The 25,324-nt window shown below is 38.2% G+C and overlaps 1 protein-coding gene across 4 annotated transcripts in view; it reads right to left on the reverse strand.

Moving 5' to 3' along the window:
- PCCA (propionyl-CoA carboxylase subunit alpha) overlaps nucleotides 1-25,324 on the reverse strand; it is a 362,003-nt gene that overhangs the window by 126,330 nt on the left and 210,349 nt on the right. For 3 of the 4 annotated variants that reach the window (XM_007461534.1, XM_007461535.1, XM_007461533.1), the window contains one exon: nucleotides 7,670-7,772. In XM_007461534.1, the coding sequence (XP_007461596.1) occupies nucleotides 7,670-7,772 (103 nt within the window). Of the gene's footprint in view, nucleotides 1-6,897; nucleotides 6,932-7,669; nucleotides 7,773-25,324 lie in introns of all 4 variants that reach the window. The other variant, XR_457051.1, reaches the window with a different exon arrangement.

Genomic DNA, 25,324 nt, shown 5'->3' on the forward strand with positions numbered 1-25,324 from the left:
TCCCGGGAACCTGGCAGTGGCGGGCTGCACAGGCTCCCCGGAAGAGGGGTGGGGGCCGTGACCTGTGCTCGCACACAGGCCCCTTGGTGGCAGCAGCAGCAGCCTTAGCGTCTCCTGCCCGTCTCTGGTTTCCGAGCTTTTCTCGCGCCCGTCTCTGGAGCTCCTTTAGGCAGCGCTCTTAAAACCCCTCTCCTCGCGCACCAGGAAACACAGAGGCAAGAAAAGGTCTCTTGCCTCTTGGGTAGGTCCAGACTTTTCCCCGGACTCCCTCCCGGCTAGCCGTGGCGCACTAACCCCTTCGGGCTATGTTCAAGCCGCCAACCCCAGTCCTCTCCCTGAGCTCCGACCGAAACCGAAACCGAGCCTCAGCTCGCAGCCCCGCCCGCCCCCGGCGGGTGAGCACACGAGCCTCTCGGGCTGGTGAGCGCCGGTCGGCGCCGATCCTCTGTGCGGGAATCTCTCCGCTTTGCCCTCCGCGCCCCTGTTGCTGTGCTGTCCTCCGCGGCTCCGAAGCTCCCCGCTCCGCCTCCCGCAATCTCTGCCCGCGAAGGGGCTCCTAGTGTGTGGAGACCTTTCCTCCTTCACGGCTCCCTCCCACTGGTGCAGGTACCGTCCTTATCCTTTTGTCTCTGTTTATTCTTTTTTCTCTTGCCCTACCCAGGTACGTGGGGAGTTTCTTGCCTTTTGGGAGGTCTGAGGTCTTCTGCCAGCGTTCAGTAGGTGTTCTGTAGGAGTTGCTCCACGTGTAGATGTATTTCTGGTGTATCTGTGGGGAGGAAGGTGATCTCTGCGTCTTACTCCTCCGCCATCTTGGAAAAAGCCCCAGGATCTTCATTGAAGCATGCAGGATCTTTTGTTGCGGCACGCGGGCTTCTCCCTAGTTGTGGCATGCGGGTTTTCGCTTCTCTAGTTGTGGTGTGCAGGCTCCAGAGCACGTGGGCTCTCTCGTTGAGGTGCGCGAGCTCAGTAGTTGTGGAGCGCAGATTCAGCTGCCCCGTGGCATGTGGGATCTTAGTCCCCCAATCAGGGATTGAACCCACATCCCCTGCACCGGAAGGTGGATTCTTTACCATTGGACCACCAGGGAAGTCCCTTGGGTTAATTTTTTTATATTAACTCACTACAAGGTAGGGATCCAACTTCATTTTTCTACATATGGATACGCAATTGTTCCAGCACCATTTGTTGAAAAGATTATACTTTCCCCACTGAATTATTTTGGCACCTTCGTCAAAAATCACTTGACCATACATTTATGGATTTGCTTCTGGATTCTCATTTTTATTCTATTGATCTGTATGTTTCTTTATGCAAATACTACACTGTCTTGATTTCAAGACTATTTTGTAATAAGTTTTGAAAGGGGGAAATAAGTTCTCCAACTTTGTTCTTTTTTTCAAGATTATTTTGGCTATTCTGGACTCCTTACATTTCTATTTGAATGTTAAGAGTATCACCTTGCCAATTTCTGACAAAAATAAAGCTTGGATTCTGATAGGAATTACAGTGAATCTGTAGACCAATTTGGCAAGTACTGCCATCTTAATATTTAGTCATTTAATTCATGAATATGAAATGTTCTCTATTTATTTGGATCTGATTTTTCAATAGTTTGTAGTTTTCACAGTATAGGTTTTGCATTTCTTTTGTTAAATTTACTCCTAAGTATTTTATTCTTTTGATGCTCTTGTTAATGAAATGGTTTCCATAATTTTATTTTTGGATGGTTCACTGAAAGTGCATAGAAATACACTTGATTTTTATATACTTATTTTGTATCCTGTACCCTTGCTAAATTTGTTTACTATCTGTAGTAGTTTCTTAATGGGTTTTGTAGAATTTTCGACATACAACAACATATACTCTGCAGAGATTTTTAAATATTATTCAGCAATTATAGTTGGTTTGCTGCTGTTCCAGAAGTGAATCTTTGCCCTTTAACTTTTTTTTTTTAATTTAATTTTGGCTGCACTGGGTCTTTGTTGCTGCGCACAGGCTTTCTCTCTAGTTGCTGTGAGCAGGGGCTACTCTTCATTGTGGTGCGTGGGCTTCTCATTGTGGTGGCTTCTCTTGTTGCGGTGCATGGGCTCTAGGCATGCGGGCTTCAGTAGTTGTGGCACACAGCCTCAGGAGTTGTGGCTCGTGAGCTCTAGAGTGCAGGCTCATTACTTGTGGCACACGGGCTTAGCTGCTCCGTGGCATGTGGGATCTTCCAGGGCCAGGGATTGAACCCATGTCCCCTGCACTGGCAGGCAGATTCTTAACCACTGCATCACCAGGGAAGTCCCGCCATTTAACTTCTAATATAAATTTTACCAATACAAAACTTACTTGAAGTTGAAAGAATGAAAGGATTGTGACTGTAATTTAAAATGGTAGCAAAGTTTTACACCTATCAGAAAGTTAGCTTTTGACCTTTCTATAATAAGCAAAATAAAAATAAAAAATTTAGGAAAATAAACGGAAAGAGTTTTTTAAAAACCAAAGTATTATTTTCCTTGACCTTAATACTAAATGTTATTTTAGATCATTTAGATTTTTCTTCATAACCATTAGCACAAAAATTACATTGATATGCCAAAATTCCAAGTCTAAAGATTCTGATTCTGATTATTCTTGAGAAGCAGTTTACAAGGTCCGTAGAAAAATGTCTATCAGGGCTTCCCTGGTGGCGCAGTGGTTGAGAGTCCGCCTGCCGATGCAGGGGACACGGGTTCGTGCCCCGGTCCGGGAAGATCCCACATGCCGCGGAGCAGCTGGGCCCCTGAGCCGTGGCCGCTGAGCCTGCGCGTCCGGAGCCTGTGCTCTGCAATGGGAGAGGCCACAACAGTGAGAGGCCCGCATACCACAAAAAAAGAAAAATGTCTATCAGTGGATCACTGTAACAAAGAATATCTAATTCAATATCGAGGATCATATATAACTTTTTTCTAGTTTATTAGTAGTTATCATGAAATATTGGACAAAAAATTTTTTTCAGTACATGTACAGTGCTCATTTTTTCATCCTTGGGAAGGCCAAATTCCTAAGCTAATTTTCTTCACATCAAGAGTACTCTGACATTTTTCTTCAAAGTGAATTGTCTTCAATATGAATTTAGTCTGCCATCTTTAAGATAAACACATTATTCTTTTCTTTTATCCTGAACTATTTTGAGCAGTTTTTTGTGTTATGCAGAATAAAAGAGAAGTGGAAAACATCTTGGGAATCCAGAAGGGAATCATGAAAATATTATAGATAAAAAATCAATTTGTTTTTTACATTTATGAGTTTATCATCTTAATAAGCTACATAATATTTCAACTTTGTATTTACCAGGTCGTATACTTAATTCTGCTATTCATTCTGACACTTGTATTCAGTTAGAATGAAAACCTACAACACATAAAATACTTTATCTTCTACTGCTTCTTCATTGCTTTCTTTATTTCACCAAATTTTCATCCTCCCTACTTTAAAATTTTTTTCACTAAAATACTAATTTGCATTGGTTTGTATCAAATTTGTAATGAATTCTGACAAAAGGTGTCAGAATTTTCTTCCTTTTAAAGGCTAAATAATATTTCATTTCATGTATATAACATTTTATTTACCCATTCACCTGTCACTGGACCCTTGGGTTGCTTCCACCTCTTGGCTATTGTGAATAAGGCTTCTAAACATGAGTGTGCAAATATCTCTTCAAGACCCTGCTTTCAATTTTTTGGATAAACACCTAGCAGTGGAATTGCTGGATCATATGATAGCTCTACTTCTAATTTTTTTTGAAGAACCACAATACTGTCTTCCACAGCAGCTGCACCAAGAGTACACAAGGGTTCCAGTTTCTCTCCTCCTCACCAGCACTTATTATTTTCTGGAATTTTTTTTTTCCTTCTTTTTTTAATGGTGGCCATCCTAACTGCTGTGAGTTATCTTCAATTATAGTTTTGATTTGTGTTTCCTTAATGATCAGCAATGTTGAGTGTCTTTTCATGTGCTTGTTGGTCATCTGTATATCTTCTTTGGAGAAATGTCTATTCAAGTCCGTTGCCCATTTTTAAATCAGGTTGTTTCTTCGGCTGTTGAGTTCTTTATATATTCTGAATAATATGGAAATATATCACATATATGCAAATACTTTCTCCCATTCCATGAACTGCCTTTTCACTCGTTGCCTTTGATGCACAAAAGTTTTAAATTTTGATGTAGTGTAACTTAAATATTTTTCTTTTGCTGCCTATGCTTTTGATGTCATACCCAAGAAATTATCATCAAATCCAACATCATGAGGATTTTCCCCTATTTTCTTCTAAGAGTTTTACAGCTTTAGCTTTTACATTTAGGTCTTCAATACATTTTGAGTTAATTTTGCATGAGGTGTAAGGTAAGGGTCCAACTTCATTCTTTTGCATGTGGATATCCACTTTTCCCAGTACTATTTGTTGAAAAGACTGTCCTTTCCTTATGGAATGGTCTTGGCACTCCCTGTCAAAAATCACTTGATTATAGGGACTTCCCTCGTGGCACAGTGGTTAAGAATCTGCCTGCCAATACAGGGGACAAGGGTTCGAGCCCTGGTCTGGGAAGATCCCACATGCCGCAGAGCAACTCAGCCTGTGCGCCACAACTACTGAGCCTGCGCTCTAGAGCTGGTGCTCCACAACAAAAGAAGCCACGACAATGAGAAGCCCTCGCACCGCAACAAAGAGCAGCCCCTGCTCGCCGCAACTAGAGAAAAGCCCGCACACAGCAACAAAAACCCAATGCAGCCAAAAATAATAAATAAGTAAATAAATAAATTTATTTTTAAAAAATCACTTGATTATATATCCAAGGGTTTATTTCTGGCTCTCAATTCTATTCTGTTGGTCTATGTGTCTGTCTTACTAGTATGCCACAGTTTTGATTACTGCAGTTTTGTAATAAATTTTGAAATCAGGAAGTGTGAGCTCTCCAACTTTGTTCTTCTTTTTCAAAATTGTTTTAACTATTTGGGGTCCCTTGAGATTGATATGAATTTCTGGATTTTTCTTCTGTTTCTGCAAAAACTCAGTTGGGATTCTGATAGGGATGACACTGAATCTGTAGATCGCTTTGGATAATATTAACATTTATAGCAACATTAAGTCTTCCAATACATGAACATGAGATGGCTTTCCATTTATTTGTGTCCTCTTTAATTTCCTTCAGCAACATTTTGTTGTTTCCAGTGTACAAGTCTTTGTCCTCTACGTGTTAAGTTTATTCCTAAGTAATCTTATTCTTTTTGGTGCTATTGTAAATTGAACAGTTTTTGCTTTGTGTATTTTTAAATCTTACATAAATGGTATCATTAAGTATATATATTTTTCACAATTTTCTTTTTCACTATGATTATGGTACATGAAATGTTTCACTATTATTATGGCACACTGAAGTGTAACAACATGTACAAGAAAGACACATATACCTTCAGGACAGCTGTCACTGCTAGGGAGGAAGAGGCAGATGGGATGATGTAAAGAAGAGATTTAGCTGTATCTAGGGGTGTTTTTCTGTTGTAATAGGAGACCTATATAGCAGATTTGTACATTTGCCATATTTTCCTCATTTGAAATACCTTATAATTTTTAAAAAGTTTTTAATAAAAGAACTTTAGAAAACATGAACACATTACTGTGCGGTAAACAAATATGTACTACCTCTTGGGTCATTAACCTGGACTGTCACCTCTAGGCTGATTAATTTTCCGTTGATGTGGCAGAGGGTGACACTATTCAGCTTGTCTCCTTTCATAATACTGATGTCAAATGCAGCTCAGTCCAAATACAGTTAGGAAAAAGGGCTATACTATCAGTAATACTCCATTTTTATTAGGTTTGATGCTTCTGATAGTAGCTAAGCCAATACATACAGGAAGTAGTTTTTGATACTATATATCAAGGTGGATATTTTCCAGGGAAATTTTTAATGCATTAATTTTGATGTGTTTTTTAAATAAACCTACTTTCTTCATGAGCTAAAAAGTAAAACAGGGGGTAATTCTACAGGAAAAATTCAAAAGACACCACTTGAGCTGTCAAGCCAATGGTCTCTAGCTTTCCAACATGGAATCTGAAACAAGCCCAAAGAAATAACAGCTCTAAGAAGTAATTTGGGCGGTTTTCTTATTAAGGCAAGGCACTGCTTAGAGAAACACTGTATCAGAGTATCAGATTAAGAATAACACTTCAGTGGTGACTCAGTACAGAACTGAAAATTATGCTAAAGTCTACATTTTTGTAGTTAACCTTCCCTGAGGAAAATGCTACACTATATTTTTTACTATTCAATACATGTAATTTGTTACTCAACCTGATGTACAGTTGTGTCCACTTATAAGCTATTTTTTAAAATAATCAGATAGAAAGGAGGAACATAATCACATAAATTCATACAAAATATATCTTAAGACCACTGTTTAACTCTATCATAGTTTCCATTTTAAGACAGTTGAGCAAAAATCTTTTAGTAACAAATGCTTTAGCAATTTTGGCATACAGGATGAATCACAAAATTTAAAGACAACCAAGGAGACCACCCTTAATTCAGGAATTAATCTCATTTACTTGTGACTCTGACGATCACACAGAATGTCACCTTCTCCAGTGTAACAGCCTCATACTTAACCTAGCACACGGTAGGCATGTAATAAGTATTTGCTGGATAAATGAATTCTCATTAATTCTTGATGCAGTATTTTCTACCTGGGATCAAGAATCTGCCATATACTTCGAGCCTCTCTGGGTGTTGTTTCAATGAAATTATATTATTTTGATTTTCATATCCTGCTTAAATCTTTTGATGAAAAGTCATTCCCCCCCCCCCAATAAAATGAGATTTCAATGCAACTTAGCCATGAGAGGAGAAATGTAGATTAATATTCATTATACTAACTATATAACTATATAGCAGCTTCTGTGGGTTCATGCTGAAAGTATAAAAGGACCCAAGTTATAATAGTAACTCTTGGGAATTTCCTGGTGGTCCAGTAGTTAGGACTTGGCACTTTCACTGCTGGGGCCCGGGTTCAATCCCTGCGGGGAACTAATATCCCACAAGCCGTGTGGCCCAAATAAATAAATAAATAAATAAATAAAAATAAAACAGTAACTCCTCATGGTATTTTTCTGGCAATCTTAAACCACAGAATTTAAACATGTCATTCATACCACAGAAGATCAATCTTAAACTAAAGCAGTTCTGTCATGGATACTATCCAAGGCGTTTAAGTTCTTCTAGACAAAAGGAATGTCACTGTCAGGTCAATTTAGCCTGAAAGATGTCTCACAACATGAAATCTCAAGAAAATGTTATATGAGGCTTCAGATTACTTGTTTTAAAAGAAACACAGCTATCATACATTTGGAATTATCATTAAAGATGCTCTTCTCTATAACAAAGGCAAAAGTATTACTTTTCAATAACAAAAGAAAAATGAATCAGGTGTCAGGAAGTGGGTTTAGAATGTGGCTAAGTCTGGGAATACATTTCCTCTTTAACATAAGAGACAAAAATTTCCATTTACATTCAGCTTCCTAAAGAAAATGAAACAGATACATAGCTATGTCGTAGATTCAAAAGATGAGACTCATGGAATGTGTTAAAAATTGTTTTAAATATTCATAGGTAATTTCAAGATTATCAAAAATAAAAAAATAAAACTCACAGAGAATGTTGGCCCACTGTTGGATGCTACGACGGTATAAACTTCATCATGCAATTTTACTGAGAGCTCCCAGTTGGCCACTTGTGGTTTTACAATAGGCACTCTGAAGTAGAAAGACAAGAAAAGAAAAAGAGTTAATAATTTTATATTATTCTCTCTCAGTTAACTGATTTTCCTTTGACATTAAGTGTGCAGAGTAAAACCGCCAAACACTGCACTTCAGAACATTCTATCCTTGGAAAAAGCTTTAAGATGGAAACTAGAGAGATTAAAACCAAAAAAGAACACATACACACAGACACACACACACAGACACACACACACACACACACACACACACACACACACACACACACACACACACACACACAGCCCCACACACACACACACACACACACACACACACACACACACACACACACACACAGACACTCCAAAGACAACAGCAGTCATTCTGAAATAATTGTGGTACCATCACCTCGTCTATGAATTTGAGCTGCTTAATTTTGACAGTCCTTCAAAAATTAACCTCCTTTAAGCAATGTTAATTTCTTTTCAATATTTGGTCATTGTTCAAGACTGTTTTTAAAATCTTACAATGCTAATCTTTTCTTTTTTCAGGTTGAGTTATAATTCGTATGCAAAAAACTGCACATGTATACAATTTGATGCATTTGGACATATTTATTCACTCATGTTACCATCACCACAATCAAGGTAATAAACATATCCATCACCTCCAAAAGTTTCCTTGTGTCCAGTTTTTTGTTTCAGTTTCTTGTTTGTTTGTTTGTCTGGGTGAGAAAACAACATCACTGATGCTAGTCTTAACACACAGGTCTTTTCCTGTGAATGATCAATATTACGTGCTCCAGAAAAATTGGGACAAGCAGCCAACAAAAAACATTTTTGGAATACAACTGTTTCTCCCCAGTTTTTAAAGTAACAAAATTTTAATGATTTCTGAATTAACCGAACTTAAGTATGGCATATTTACATTATTTATAGTTGTGAAGTAATACTGACTAAGCACTAAACATGTAGTATCACGACTCTGGCTTAATTCTTAGTTCTAAAAAAATGTTGCAGGCTACGTTTTAATATAACACCCCCCTGAATTTCAAACGAGTCTCTGTGTAGTCAATAAAAAAAAGTCATAGTCAAAAAATTTATGATTAGAATCAAATCACCTCTAGTCACGATGTCTAATGGAGGATGATTAATAAGTTGAGGTGAATATTTGTATTCAGCACACTACTAACTGAATTATTTTCTGAAGATGAAGAAAATGTTTTTAATACTACACAGATAAAAATTAAAGTTAAAAAAATGCATAAACAAATCAAGACTAATGCACACTGTAGGTCTGGAAGATTCTTTTTTGGCAATTTGAAGAGGACTGTTTCAGAGGACAGAGCTTCACGCATGAGAGCTTGAAAGAACAACAAGGGAGGAGAGAGGAGGGACAGGAAGGTGGGGGAGAGAGAGAGAGAGAGAAGGCATATGGGGCAGAGAGAAGGGAAAGGAGGAGGGTGACTCTGCGATCCAGGTTGGCCTCTGTTGGCATCTTGTCCACAGGGCATTTGTTTGTTCATGTTTGTCTCCCCGCATTGGCCTGTGAGCTCCTAAAAGCCCAAGATCATGCCTTATTTTATATCCCCAAACCTCAGCACAGGCTGGGGAGAAAGGGCTGAGGGGTGAAGTGGGAAAGAAGCAGTGGAGCATCCACTAGGTGCCAAGCCCCTCACAGGAGACACCGTGTCTCCCCAGGGACACACTGTGAGCCACTGAAGGAGAGCGAGCCTTGAGCTCCCAGGCTCCCCCAGGCTGCCTGGGACTGTGTGGATGAACTCACTATGCTCACCTGGTACAACTTCAAATGAGGTTTTAACACCCCATCCTCTCAGGAGTACTGCGATGACAGAAACCACCTCATGGCTAGATTACTGTGCAGCCTGGCTTTCTGGACTCTGCTATCCTCGATAATTAGATCACTCTCCTGTTCAAGACTGTTCTGTGGTTTTCTATTTTACACCAGGTTAAACCTTAATTAATCAACCCGTCATTCAAGTTTCTTAAAAAATAAGTCCCCACTCTTTGCATTTCATTTTATTTCTGATTATTCTCTGACTTGTATATCCGGCTGGGCCAAGGCCTGAAATTCCTTCACAAACCGAACTGAGCCAAGCTGACATGAGTGGGGTAACCAAGCACAGTGGCTACAAGCTCAGGTGCCAATGACTTGCCGAAGTTGGCAGAAAACCCAGCTCTGTCATTAATCAGCTCTGACCTTGAGCAAAAGTCTGTTTCCTTATGTATAAAATTAAGATATAATAGCGTCTGCATCATAGTGATGTATTGAGGATAAAATTAAATAATGCATATAAGTGTTCATTTTTATTATGATGATTAGTCCCAACTCTAGGCCTATACTCTTGTTCTCCCCCATAACTGAAATCCCATTAAGGAAACTTTAGATTCCTTCTCTCTGCTTCTCAAACTAACAGATTTTTCAAAAAGAATATTTATCTTCCTCACCTAATTATAGTACAAACTTCAGTGATCTCCCTTCTACTTAACCTCTAGTATACGCTTAATACTTTTCACAATTCAGTGGCCCAATAAGTCTTTCAAATAAATGTGGAGCCCAATTTCCCAAGAGGCTTCTTGGGAAGTTGTTGATCCTGACATCCTGTTCAAAAGCAGAACACATTTTCCCACAGAAAGCAATCCTACAGATGGTGGCGAGATGTAGTCGCCACTCTTTGGAACCTAACTACTATTTATTTTTCCACTGTTTTATTTTGATCCACATCTGTTTCATATGTGTTAGAACCTGCCCCAAGAGGACCTGTAGAGAGAGCATAGGCTCTTCTGAGTTGAAATGCTGAGGTCTAATCTCAGCCCGTTCTCTTACTAGCATTGTACCAGGAGCTCATTCAATCCCTTTGAACCAAAATTTCCACCCCTGTAAAATAAGGATCAGAGCAGAGTTGGTGAGATAACAGGGGAAAGCTGCTGCTGCTTCTGAGCACAAGACTCCTGAAGCAGCACTTTTCTAACCATATAGAAAGAGGCTTCTCTGTGAAAGCAAGACCTTGAGACACCAAGAAAAGAGGGACAAACTGTGGAATCTCTTTATATGAGTTCACTCTTCTACAAACAAAGTTCGCTATGATTCCTTCTGGCTTTACATAAGTTTGCAAGTAGTTTGTTTTGTTTTGTTTTTGAATAAAATGGATGGGGTTGGGCATATATGCCCAGTATAAATATCAATAAGCTCTACAATAGAAATAAACTATAACTATAAATAGAGATAATAATACATATCAACCTGAAAGTATATGTGCTCTATTTCTGCAAAATTACTGAAACCAGATTAACAAGAATTATTTCAAAACAATGAAATTAACTCCACCAGCACAAATGTGTCTATAATGATAATAATTACCTAAAGTTATATTTTAAATTTTAAAAAAGAATTATATTTCTTCACTAAATCCAAAATAGTCTCAAAGAAGATTTTATGAACAACTCTCTGAAAGTGGGGGGTAGGGGCGGGAGTCTTGGAGCTTTACTCAACTCACTGTAGTAATGATACACAGAAAGCAGCCCCCTCTACTGAAGTGTCTGTCTAGTGAAAGAGGCTGCCATCTGATCAAATATTTCATCTATGTGACTTTATTAGTTAACTGGAAAGCTGATACCATTTAAGCTACTACTTCAAAAACAAACCAACCAACCAGTAAAAAGGAATTCACATAAACAGCTACTCACAAAGCAAATCAAATAACAGCTCTTACCCAGACCTGTCCACTTTGATTATCATCAGTCAGCCAAAATGAATATGCTCAATTAAACTAAATTTTTCTACATTTTATGGTAAAAAGCTGTCAGCTGACTGTCACAGATGTTAATGCTAATACATTTAAACTTATTGGAATATTTTACTCAAAAAGGTGCAAGGAATACTAACTCAAGTATGTTGCTATTGCATGTCATTTGTTAAAGCAGATTTTGTGTAAACATAACTAACAGCATCTTTAGTTATCAAGGATTATAAGCATCTCAAAACCATAGTATCAGACACTCAGAAATGCTGGTTTACAATTGTGCCATTACCTATTTAGGAGTGAAATACTGAGTTAAAACAATGTTAGTGGTCAAAGAATCATTAAGCAATCCTTCATCATAACTTTCACAGTGGGTGGTCTGTAAAATGATCAAGAATAATATGCTGCATTCCATGGCTGCAGAGGTCAGCTTCTGCATACAAATCTTTGCAGGAAGAAAAAGGCCTTCAGAAAAGTGGGCCATTCATCTGCACCAAGTTCAGAGAATTTCCAGCATGGTGAAAAGATATGTTATGCAAGCACATAGATGTATTCAGTGGGGGTAGACAGAACCAGCTACATGGAGACTACAAAGGAGCCCTCCCATGGCTCATGAATAAGTCGAGGAAATGATCAGAAAAAAAAGGAGAGAGATGTTTAGACAGATGGCCCACTTAAAATGCCTGAGACAGGGTATAAGCAATTTTAATGAAACTTTAGATCTAGTGTATGAATTGTGTCTTATTTCCTCCAGGAAAAAAAAAAAAAACCAAAGAAGACAAAAATTCAACAATTCGCTGAAAACCCCACTTTTAGCAAGTTGGGATGGAGGAAGAGTTTTATTAGTGTGATAAATTCACATAAAATTCTTCACAGAGCCATCAGCTATCAAAATGAATACACAAAGCATGCAATGAACAGATTAAAAGAATTTTAAACAGAAGTCTACTGCCAAACCAAACAAAAATCTAAGCCTTATTATGTGAGAACTTGCAACACTCCAACATTAAAGTTCATCACTGCAGAAGAAAGATAAAAGCAGCATTTTCAGAGAACCTCTTCAAAGCTAGAACTTGTCATAGTGGAGGAATAGACTTCTGACTGTATGCAGTTTAAAATGTGTACTTTAGAATGTAGGAGACTGTGTAGAAGAATGTGTATCACAAAATAGTGCTAGAAAGAGTTAAGGAACATTACCAAGTCTGGAGTCTTAGCATTACACAAATGACACCTGAATCTAGAAATGGATAGTATGACTTATAATCTTAAACACATTTTAATATTATGCAAACCCTATTTTCTTCTTCCACCAGTAAGGGTTTATGGTTCTCAATATGAACTTTGGGCACAACTAGTGAAGAAAGACAATGATGGTGGTGATTAACAATCACCCCCGCAGCCCCTAGTGTCTGACTGATTGATCCCTGACCACAAAAGCTACATGACCTTTACAAGTTACTATACTCCTTGTGCCTCAGTTTCCTTGTCAGTAAGACAAAGACAGTAAGAATACTTAATTCACATGTTGATTAAATGAAATAAAAGGTATAAAATGGTTAGACTGGTGCTTGGCACATAAAGGCTAAATAAGAGACACTATCATCATTATAATAATTTGGTGCAATAATATCTGAAGTCCACCTCTATTATTTCAACAACCTGTTATTCAATATTAATATACAATTTACATACAGTGAAATTCAAAAACCTTAAGTTCCATCATTTATCTTCCCCACAACAGTTCAACAATAGTGTCACATAAACAAACTTCAAAAATATGCACTCTCGTGTGTGGTTTTTGCCCACTATAATTCTGAGGTTCATTCAAGTTGAATCATTCATTCTTTTTCGATTGCAGAGTAGTACTCTACTGTATAATACAAGCATACTAAAATGCGTTCACCCTTTTGTTGACGGGCATTTGGGTTGTTTCCAGTTTGGGACTCTTATGAACAAAGCCACTATAAACATTCTTTATACAAGTCTTTTTTGAGGACTTACGTTTTCATTTCTTGTGCGTAAAAAATCTAAGAGTGGAAATTCTACGGTGAACGTATGTTTAATTTTACAAAAACTGCCAAACTGTTTTCCAAAGTATTAAAACATACCTATACTCCCATCAGCAATGGAGTTTGCTCCACAGCCTTGCCACCATTTGCTGCTGTTAGTCCTTCTACTCTAGCCAGACTGGAGGCTGAGAAACCACAACTCTTCATATGCACTTCCCTTAGGACTAGTAAGGTTGAACACCTACACATTAGTGCTTATTGGCCACTTGTATTCAAGTTTTTGCCCATTTTGTATTAGGATGTTGGCCTTATTATTATGGCCTTATTATTACTGATTTGCAGGAGTTCTTTACATCAGATAGAAAGCCTTTGTCAGATTTATGTATTATTAATATGTTCTCCCCCTCTGTGGCTTATTAATTTTTTTAAAAAATCTTACCTTCAGGAGAATTTTTAATTAAAAAATTAATTTTTAATCTTTTACAGCAGTTTAAGGTTTTCAGAAAACTTCAGCAAGAAGTACAAAGATTTTCCTAAACATCCCCTCACTCAATTAAAACATACCTATACTCCCATCAGCAATGGAGTTTGCTCCACAGCCTTGCCACCATTTGCTGCTGTTAGTCCTTCTACTCTAGCCAGACTGGAGGCTGAGAAACCACAACTCTTCATATGCACTTCCCTTAGGACTAGTAAGGTTGAACACCTACACATTAGTGCTTATTGGCCACTTGTATTCAAGTTTTTGCCCATTTTGTATTAGGATGTTGGCCTTATTATTATGGCCTTATTATTACTGATTTGCAGGAGTTCTTTACATCAGATAGAAAGCCTTTGTCAGATTTATGTATTATTAATATGTTCTCCCCCTCTGTGGCTTATTAATTTTTTTAAAAAATCTTACCTTCAGGAGAATTTTTAATTAAAAAATTAATTTTTAATCTTTTACAGCAGTTTAAGGTTTTCAGAAAACTTCAGCAGGAAGTACAAAGATTTTCCTAAACATACCCTCACTCACCCCACCCGACACAGTATCCCTGTTAATTAACATCCTGCATTAGTGCAGTACATCTGTTACAACTGATGAACCAAAGCTGATGCATTATTATTATTAACTAATGTCCATAGGGATCACTGTTTGTGTTGTACATTCTAGGGTCTGAACAAATGTATTAGGACACGTATCTACCATTAAAGTATCATAAAGTATAGTTGCACTGCTCTAAAAAATCCCGTGCTCTACCTACCTATTCAACCTCCCGTCCTCACCCCCGCCGAATCCCTGACAACCACTGATCTTTACTGTCTCCAGTTTTGCCTTTTCCAGAATGCTGTACAGCTACAATCATACGGAACGTAGCCTTTTCAGATTGGCTTCTTTTCGTTTAGTATTATGCATTTAAGGTTCCTCCATGTCTTTTGTAATTACAGAAGAAATATTCTTAAAGAAAACGCCATCATGCTAGAAGATACAATGATGTCTCATTTTAATTCCTAAAATTTGAACTTCTATTACACCATCAGGAAAATAAATTCTTAAATATAACATATATAATAATTTTTTAAAATTGTAAACAGCTTTAGTGACATAAAATTCACATATCATAAATTGAACTCACCTGAAGTGTACAATGCATTGGTTTTTAGTATATTCACAGAGTTGTGTATCCATCACCAGAACCAATTTTAAAACATTTTCATAACCCCAAAAGGAAACTTTGGACCCATTAGCGGTCATTTCACATTTCCCCCTCTGGCCTATGCAGCCCTATGCGGCTACTAATGCACACTCTATTTCTACACTTTGCTTATTCTAGACATTTCATATATAATGAATCATAAAACTTGTAGTCTTTTGTGCCTGCCTTATTTCATTTAGCATAGTGTTTTGAAATTTCACTCATGTTGTATGAAGTATCTCATTTATTTTTATTACTGAATAATATTCCATTCTATAAATACACCACATTTTATTTAACATTATATATCTATTAATCACTTCATGGACGTTTCCACTGCCTGCTTATTATGAAAAATGCCCACTATGAACATTTGTATACAACATTCGTGTGGACATATGGGTTAATCTCCCTTGGGTATATATAGCTGAGAGTGGAATAGCTGGATCATGTGATGCTGTCTTACATTTTGAGAAACTGCCAAATTATTTCCAGGTTTAAATCATTTTACTCATAAATTTCCACCAGGAATGTATAAGTGTCCCAATTTCTCCACATCATCAGCAACACTTTGTTATTGTCTTTTTGATTACAGTCAGCCTAGTGTATGTAAAGTGGTATCTCATTTTGATTTGCATTTCCCTAATAACTAGTGATGCTGAGCATCTTTTCATGGGCTTGTTGACCATTTGTATATCTCCGCTGGAAAAATTTATATTCATTCCTTTGCCCATTTTTTAATTGGGTTTTCTTTTTTATTATTGAGTTATAAGAATTCTTTATATATTCTAGACAAAAATCTCTTACCAAATATATGATTTGCAAGTATTTTCCTCCATTCTGTAGGCTGTCTTTTCACTTACTTGATGCTGTCCTTTAAAACACAAAAACTCTTCATTTTGATGCAATACAATTTATCTATTTTTTTTCTTTTGTTGCTTATGCACTTGACTCTTACATAAGAAATCACTGACTAACCAAAAGTAACAAAGATTAACTTCTATGTTTCCTTCTAAGAGTTTTGTAGCTTCGCTCTTAGTTTCGTGCTTTTTTTAAAAGTTCATTTTTTGCACAGTGGAGGGAGGGATCCAACTTCAATTTCTGACATGGAGATATCCAGCTACCCCAGCAGCATTTACTGAAAACAATTATTCTTTACCCATCGGATTGTCTTCATAATACTTGCTGAAATCAACTGATCATACTGTAACAATTTATTTCTGGACGCTTAGTTCTATTCCATTGATCAACACATCTACTATTCCTATGCCAGTACCAAACTGTCTTGATTACTGTAACTTTGTACTAAGTTTTAAAATCGGGAAGTATGAGTCCTCCAGTTTTGTTCTTCTTTTTTTGAGATTGTTTTGGTTATGCTGAATCTCTTGCATTTTTGTACAAATTTTGGAGTATGATTATTTCTGCAGAAAAACACAGCTGGGGTTTAATAGGGATTACATCAAATCTGTATGTCACTAATATTAGGTCCTCTGATCTGTGAATGTGGGATGCTAACCCATTTATTTAAACTGTCTTTATTTCAACCATTGTTTTGTAGTTTTTGGTAAACCAGTCTTACACTTCTTTTTTAAAAAAATTTGTGCTTAAGTATTGTATTCTTTTTGGTGCTTCTGTAAAATAAAATTGTTTTGTTAATTTTATTTCTGGTTATAACACCGCTATTGCATAAAAATAAAATTGATATTTATATATCATTCTTATATTCCACAACCTTGCAGAAGTCATTTATTAGTTCTAAATAGGTTTTTTTGTGAATTCCTTAAGATTTTCTACATACAACATCATGTCACCTGCAAACAGAGATAGTTTTACTTCTTCCCCATCTTGATACCTTTAATTCTTCTTGCCAAACTGCCCAAGCTAGGAACTCTAGTACAATGTTGAAAAAAGTAACAGCAAATTTCCTTGTCTTATTCCCAACCTTAGCAGAAAAAACATTCATCTGTGTACCACTAAATATGATGTTAGCTGTGGATTTTTCGTAGATGGCCTTCATTAGGTTGAGGAAGTTCCTTTCTATTCCTAATTGGTTTTGAGTGTTTTGGTTTTTTCTTTTTTACTAGATTTATTTATTTATTTTGGCCGCATAGGGTCTTCGTTGTTGCATACACGCTTTCTCTCTAGTTGTGGCGAGTGGGGGCTACTCTTCGTTGCGGTGCATGGGCTTCTCATTGCGGTAGCTTCTCTTGCTGTGGAGCACGGGCTCTAGGCACACAGGCTTCAGTAGTTGCGGAACGCAGGCTCAGTAGTTGTGGCTTGCAGGCTCTAGAGCGCAGGCTCAGTAGTTGTGACACACGGGCTTCACTGCTCCACGGCACGTGGGGTCTTCCCGGACCAGGGCTCGAACCCGTGCCCCCTGCATTGGCAGGCGGATTCTTAACCACTGCACCACCAGGGAAGTCCCTGGTTGAATGTTTTTATCATGAAAGGCTGCTGGATTTTGCCTAACGTTTTTCCTGCATTTATTGAGATAATTCTGTGATTTTTCCCCTTTACTCTATTAACATGATTTGTCACATTGATTGTTTTTTGGATGTTGAACCAACTGTGTATACGTAGGATAAAACTCACTTGGTTATGGTATATAATCATTTTATATATTCATGAATTTACTTTGCTAGAATATTGTTGAGGATTTTTTGCATTAATATATATGAGGGATATTGGTCTTCAGTTTTTTTTTTAACATCTTTATCTGGATTTGGTATCATGGTAATACTGGCCATGGAGAATGAGTTGCAAATTTTATCCTTCTTTTCTATTTTTGGAAGAGTTTGTGAAAGATTAGTATTAATTTCTTTCTAAATACTTCACTGAATTCACCAGTGAAGCCATCTAATCCCGGGTTTCTTCTTTCTGGGAAATTTTGTGACGACTAATTCAATCTCTTTCAGGTCTATTCAGATTTTCTATTTCCTCTTGAGTTAGTGTCAGTAGCTTGCATCTTTCTCCAAATTTCTCCATTTTATCGAAGTTGGCATGCAATTGTTCACATTATTTCCTTATAATCCTTTTAATTTCTGTAAGGTCTGTATGTATAATCCCTGTTTCATTACTGATTTTAGCTATTTGAATCTCTCTCTCTCTCTTGGCCAGTCTACCTAAAAGTTTGTCATTTCTGCTGATCTTTCCAAGGACCAAATTCTGCTTTTACTGATCTCTTCTATTGTTGTTCTATTCTCTATTTCATTTATTTCCTCTCTGATCTTTAGTATTTTCTTCCCTCTGCCTGCTTTGGGTTTGGTTTGCTCTTCTTTTCCTATTTTCCTAAAGTGGAAGATGAGGTGACTGATATGAGATCTTCTTTTTTAATATGTATTTACAGCTCTAAATTTCCCTCTAACCACTGCTTTAGATGCATCCCATAAGTTTTTTTTTTTTTTGGTGGTACGCGGGCCTCTCACTGTTGTGGCCTCTCCCGTTGCGGAGCACAGGCTCTGGACGCGCAGGCTCAGCGGCCATGGCTCATGGGCCCAGCCGCTCCGCGGCATGTGGGATCTTCCCGGACCGGGGCACGAACCAATGTCCCCTGCATCGGCAGGCGGACTCTTAACCACTGCGCCACCAGGGAAGCCGTAAGCTTCTTCAATGTGCAGATTAATGTTTTTCATCAAAGTTGGGATGTTTTCAGTCACGCTGTTTTTTTTTTAAATAATTCTACGGCATTTCTATGTATTGACTGACTGACTGATTGGCTGTGTTGGGTCTTTGTTCCTGTGCGAGGGCTTTCTCTAGTTGTGGCGAGCGGGGGGCCACTCTTCATCGCGGTGTGCGGGCCTCTCACTGTCACGGCCTCTCTTGTTGCGGAGCACAGGCTCCAGACGTGCCGGCTCAGCAGTTGTGGCTCACGGGCCTAGTTGCTCCGCGGCATGTGGGATCTTCCCAGACCAGTAACCCATGTCCCCTGCACCGGCCGGCAGACTCTCAACCACTGCACCACCAGGGAAGCCCGCAGTCACGCTTTCCTTAAATATTCTTTCTGCTCCTTTATCTTTCTTCTCTTCTGCTTCTGGGACTCTCAGCATGTATGTTGGTATATCTGATGGTGTCCTAAAGATCTCTGAGGCTCTGCTCATTTTTCTTCAGTTTTCTTTCTGCTCCTCACACTGGATAATCTCAATTGATATGTCTTCAAATTTGCTGATTGCTTCTTCTGCCGCTCAAATCTACTGCTGAGTTCCTCAGTGCATTTTTTCACTGTGGGCACTGTACTTTCATCTCTAGAATTTTTATTTGCTTTTTTAGAAAAATCATTTCTATCTTTTACTGATATTTTCTATTTAGTGAAATATGATTGCCCTACTTTCCCTTAATTCTTCATATCGGATTTCCTTCAGTCCTTTCAACATTTTTTTTTTTTTTTTTTTTGCGGTACGCGCGGGCCTCTAACTGTCGTGGGCTCTCCTGTTGCGGAGCACAGGCTCCGGACGTGCAGGCTCAGCGGCCATGGCTCACGGGCCTAGCTGCTCCGCAGCATGTGGAATCTTCCCGGACCGGGGCACGAACCCTTGTCCCCTGCAACGGCAGGCGGACTCTCAACCACTGTCCCACCAGGGAAGCCCTTTTCAACATATTTTTAACAGGTTATTAAAGATCACTGTATAATAAGTACAACATTTGGGCCCCTCTCAGGCAGTTTCTATTGACTTTTATCCTGTGAATGTGCCATACTTGCATGTTTTTTTTGTTTGTTTGTTTTTGTTTTTTTGCGGTAAGTGGGCCTCTCACTGCTGCGGCCTCTCCCGTCGCAGAGCACAGGCTCCGGACGTGCAGGCTCAGCGGCCATGGCTCACGGGCCCAGCCGCTCCGCGGCACTTGGGATCCTCCCGGACCGGGTCATGAACCCGCGTCCCCTGCATCGGCAGGCGGACTCTCAACCACTGCACCACCAGGGAAGCCCTGCATGTTTCTTTACATGTCTTGTAATTTTTTTTATTGAAAATGGGTCATTTAGATAATGTGGCACACCTGCAAATGATATTCTCGTCCCCTCACCAGGACAATCTGGACTTTTCCTCTAGCCGTCTTCAGAGTTGATAATTATCTGTTTATTGTCTACATATCTTACTCTATTTTAAGCTTCCTAAAGGGCAGAAACTGTTTTATTATTACTCTAAGCCCAAGCATCTTATCACAAGGAGTACTATTTGTTATCTTTGGAACAACTTAATAACTCTAATTCTAAAGGTAGAAAGTTACCATTATAATACATATTCAGGAAATTACTCTAATGACAGAAAGTGACCTTTGTTTTTTTTTGTTTTTTTTTTTGTTTTTTTTTTTGTTTTTCTTGCTTTATGGGGGCCTCTCACTGTTGTGGCCTCTCCCATTTGCGGAGCACAGGCTCCGGACGCGCAGGCTCAGCGGCCATGGCTCACGGGCCCAGCCGCTCCGCGGCATGTGGGATCCTCCCGAAACGGGGCACGAACCCACGTCTCCTGCATCGGCAGGCGGACTCTCAAGCACTGCGCCACCAGGGAAGCCCCAGAAAGTGACCTTTGTAAAGTAGGTGATCAGGATATTGGTCATTTAAACCAATGTTATCTAGATTCAGGGCTGTTAGTTACATATGAACATTCAAGGTATGAAATGAGTCTGACACACTGTGAGAAAACAGAAATCCCAATGAGCACTAAATCATAAACAACTTTTTAAAAAAGTAAACTAAAAAAGTGGTTTAAAAGAAAAAAATAGACAGCTTAATTCAGAGTTTATCCTACAGATTAATGTGAAAACTTCAGTGATTGTAATAATGGAATATAAGGATACTTAAATAGCTACTATGCTAACATTTTTTAAAATAACAGTGTTTTCAAACAACATGGGTTACTAGTCTCTGCCTTTCCTTTTCTTACACATTTCTTTATATTTCTCAGAATATTCCAAATTTCATAAAATTTATTCACAGACACACAAATTTTACTGAAACTATTATTTGGGATAAAGATGAAAAGGTAGCTCTGTAAGTAGAAATTCAAATCTATTCAAATCAAAGAATCAAGATGTAAACATAATGCATTTTCAATGTTCACTAATACATAATACACATGCAGAAAAAAACATTTTACTGAAAAATCATGTAATGTCTTCAAAAGATATATTTCTCCATTTGCACCAATTCCATTACTCTTGCATTTTTACCCAACTCAAAATCTCTCTAAACCACCTTTAAAGCTTTTTTTGAAACAAGGCTGAACGTAAATACAAATATTCCTCCATTACCTATAGCAAATTGCCTTACACAGATCAGCTCACTTGGATTTTTAATAATAATTTTTGAATTATGTAAATTAATCATTTGACATTTTACTATGAATGCAGTGATAGTGTTGATTTAGTTTCAATTCCAAAATCAAGGATTTCATTATCCTATAAAACATATCCAGAGTTCAAAGTATTTAAGGGGGGTTAAACAAAATGCAAACATTTAATGCAATATTAAGCATGTGAAATAAAAACTTGATGGCCTAAAGAAAGCATGCTATGCTGTTACCCTGGTGACAGGTTAAAAAAGGGATTGTGAGCTGAATAGCTGTATGATATGAAATTAAAATGTTTCACATTGAACAATCCAAAATGAATTGGGAAAGGTTAGAGTAGAGGAGAGAGAAATCAATTCTCCAATGGCAATGGGTGAATGGGAAAGAAGTATGAATAGGATTTGCCAGTGGGGTGCAACAGCTGCCAAATATCCTGCAGCCAAAGAAGTGTGCAAGAGCTTTTGGAATCATTGCAGGGGACAGAGTAATTCTCCTTCAATAATGAGGCTATTCAGTCTTCCATTCAGCTCTTATAGTAGAATTTTAAAAAAAATAAGAAAGAAAGAAAGAAAAGTATTTTAAAATATTTAGCAAAAAGTATATAAATATGACATCCACTTAATCAATATTTTGTGCTTAGTCTCAGATAGGTTTCTAAATCGTCCAAGACACAGTCATATTAAGTAACTGAAAATATTAAAAAGTAAGGCTAGTGTAAAGGATGATGGCTGAATTGACATTTTCTTCCCTCTTGGCGCTTTCAGGGGACTTATTTGCTTAAATGAAAGTAGATATTTCCAGAAGCATATTATAGCTATGTATGTTCGTGAGCATACACCCAAAGTACTGTTGTTAATTATATACTTAGTTATCAGAACATCAATTTCATGGTCATAATGAAGTAGCTTATCTGAGAACATAAATGAAACAAGTATGATATAAAAGTTGTCATTTGTTGTCACAGATGGTATAAATGTGTTAATAATTTGATATGTCCTTTTAAATTCAGAAATACTTAAGTAAAAGAATCAATATGCACTGTCCACAGTACTTGCTCTTCCTTGGGAATTACTTTCACATGGCTATTTTTTCTGTTTCTTTCTCCAGTTATATTTCATTGATTATGATCATATTTCAAAACCTTAAACTTTTATCATCTAACTGAAAACTTAATAATGGGTGAATGAATTATAAATCTAAAACCAGGAAACAACATTCTTTTTTAACAGCAGGGGAAAAAAAACACACACACAGATAACTGCATCTGTCAGGTAAAAATCAGTAAAAAATTGATTCTCCATTTTATCAGGAAGCCAGATGAGGAAAGAAAATACCATACAAATGTAGACACAATGACTGCAATTCAAGTGACTGTACTTTCCCATTATGCTACTGTGACTAAAAGAGTTAAACTGATGGCAGGCTATGTAGCCAGTCAAGATACTAGATAATATATATGTTCTTTCTACTCCGTAGGAGCTCAAAGTGGTGGTTGTACACTGACTCCATACACCCAAAGTAATCCTCCACAAAAGTGAACACTACATTTTTAAAAACCTTTCAGGGCTTCCCTGGTGGCGCAGTGGCTGGGCGTCCCTCTGCTGATGCAGGGGACACGGGTTCGTGCCCCCGTCCAGGAAGATCCCACATTCCGCGGAGCAGCTGGGCCCGTGAGCCATGGCCACTGAGCCTGCGCGTCCGGAGCCTGTGCTCCACAATGGGAGAGGCCACAACAGTGAGAGGCCCGGGTACCGCCAAAAAAAACAAAACAAAACAAAAACCTTTCAGACTGAAGTCTTTTCATCAGTATTATCACCGGCCATAGTGAAGGTGTTCCATTTCCTAAGTCTTTAACTTCTGCTCAAATATCAAGAGAGAAAATAGAGGGTTTAAGTAGAAACCAGAAAGTAAAAGGGTCAGCCTCATGCAATCCAATTAGGATCAGAGCTGAAAAAGATTTCAGGAGGACTCATCCAATCCAACACTGCCATTTCTCAGAGGAGGAAACTGAAGTCAAAAGTTGAAGCATTTTGCACATAGACTTTACCACCTTGATACTTAGTAGTGGTGCTGGGACCAAAATCCTGACTCCTGACACTTTACTCGGTGCTGCTTCCACTGCACCACACCAAATACTGTGACATTTCAGTGCCAGATGAAGGAGCCAAAAGAACCAAAGACGATACAATTTTCCTAGCCTGAATGACTGAATAGAAGGACTGCCATAAATAAAAGCTACACAGAATTCTGTGTACACACCTACAGTGTTGAATAGACGTGGGGTGCACCATCGCACTCTGCACTGCCAGGGACCACCAATATCACATAGCCTAATGCAAATTAATTCGCAGATTTATCAATCCTATATGAGCAAGATTTTCCATTGTATGTTAATTTTTTTAAAGTACTAATGTTGTAGTCCTGGAAAACCACTTATTCAAAAACCAATACAGAGAAATGTGGACAAAATAATGGTATGTAAAAAGAAAAAAAAAGACACTCTTTCAAAGAGAATGGTCCATTTTCTGTAAAATCTAAATAATACATTAACTATATGTACATAAATATAGAAACCCTAAGAGTTGCCAGTACTTGCAGTCTCCAATTTCTCTCTTCCCATGTTTTCTTGAACCCTCATCAATTCAACTTTAACGACCACGTCCCACTCAACATTCCTGAAAACTGCTTGTCAAGGTCTCCTATGACCCCCACATTGAGAAATTCAATGGTCAATAGTCATTCTCGTATGTGACATATTTCAGTTGAACACTCTTTTCTTCTCTTGGTTCTCTGAACTCCACCTCCGACTACTTTTCTATCTATCTCCTCTGCCGTTCCTTCTCAGTCTCCTTTGCTGGATCTGCCTGATCTTCCTGACTTGTTAATGTGGGGTATCCCAGGGCAGGCCCAGGACCTCTGCTCCCAACTGGTCTCCCAGCTTCCACTGTTACCCCTTTTGAGGCATTTACAGCAATGCAGGCACAATGATCTTGTTATTACACATGTCACATCAAGCTCTGCTTTGCTGAAGACCCTGCAAAGGCTCCCCATTCCTAGAAGACCACCTATCACAACTCCATCTCTACTACTCTATGGCTTCCTCCCTCCTCTCAAATTGCATTTGCCTCCTTGCCATTTCTCAAACAGGCCGACATACTTGACCTCAGGTGCTTTTTACATTAGCTGTCTCCTCTGATTAGAAGGTCCTTCCTCCAGATATTCACATGACTCACTCCTTTCCTCCTTCAGGTCTTTGCTCTAATGTGAATCTTCCCATCCTGCTAATCCAACCTGCAATCCACTTCCCTGCAATCCAAAGTAAAACTACACCTAGGCCACCATCCACCCCAGGATGTTCTATATCCCTTCCCTGTTTTGTTTTTCACCAAAGTACTGATCATCATTTGATGTATTGCTACATCTGTTTTGTCTGTCTACCTTCTACTTAAATGTAAGCTCTATGGGGGCAGGATTTTTTTTTAATCATTTTGTTCCCTGCTTAATTCTCTGAATTTTCTAACTCAATTCTTATAATGATCAATAGGTAATTTTAAGAGACGTGATTATATTTAATATCTGTGTCTGACTTGCTTATTCAGTAAGGAATGGAAGGCTACATCTTTAATGTAAGAAGAAAGATTTCAAACCAATAGCTAATGTACCCGTTGATGTTCAAACACTCAAGGCATTCGAGTTACTCAGGAATGAAACGAGTATATATCATTGCCACTACCCTCGAAATAGAATCTTTGTCATCAGAGATTTTAGAAAAAGAAAATTAGGGAGGGACAACTAAAAGTTAATGAGCATCATGCTAAGTATTTTATATCTCATTTGACATTGACAAACACTC

The sequence above is a fragment of the Lipotes vexillifer genome, unplaced genomic scaffold (genome assembly GCF_000442215.2).
Source record: "Lipotes vexillifer unplaced genomic scaffold, Lipotes_vexillifer_v1.1 scaffold655, whole genome shotgun sequence".
NCBI classification, from domain to species: Eukaryota; Metazoa; Chordata; class Mammalia; order Artiodactyla; family Lipotidae; genus Lipotes; species Lipotes vexillifer.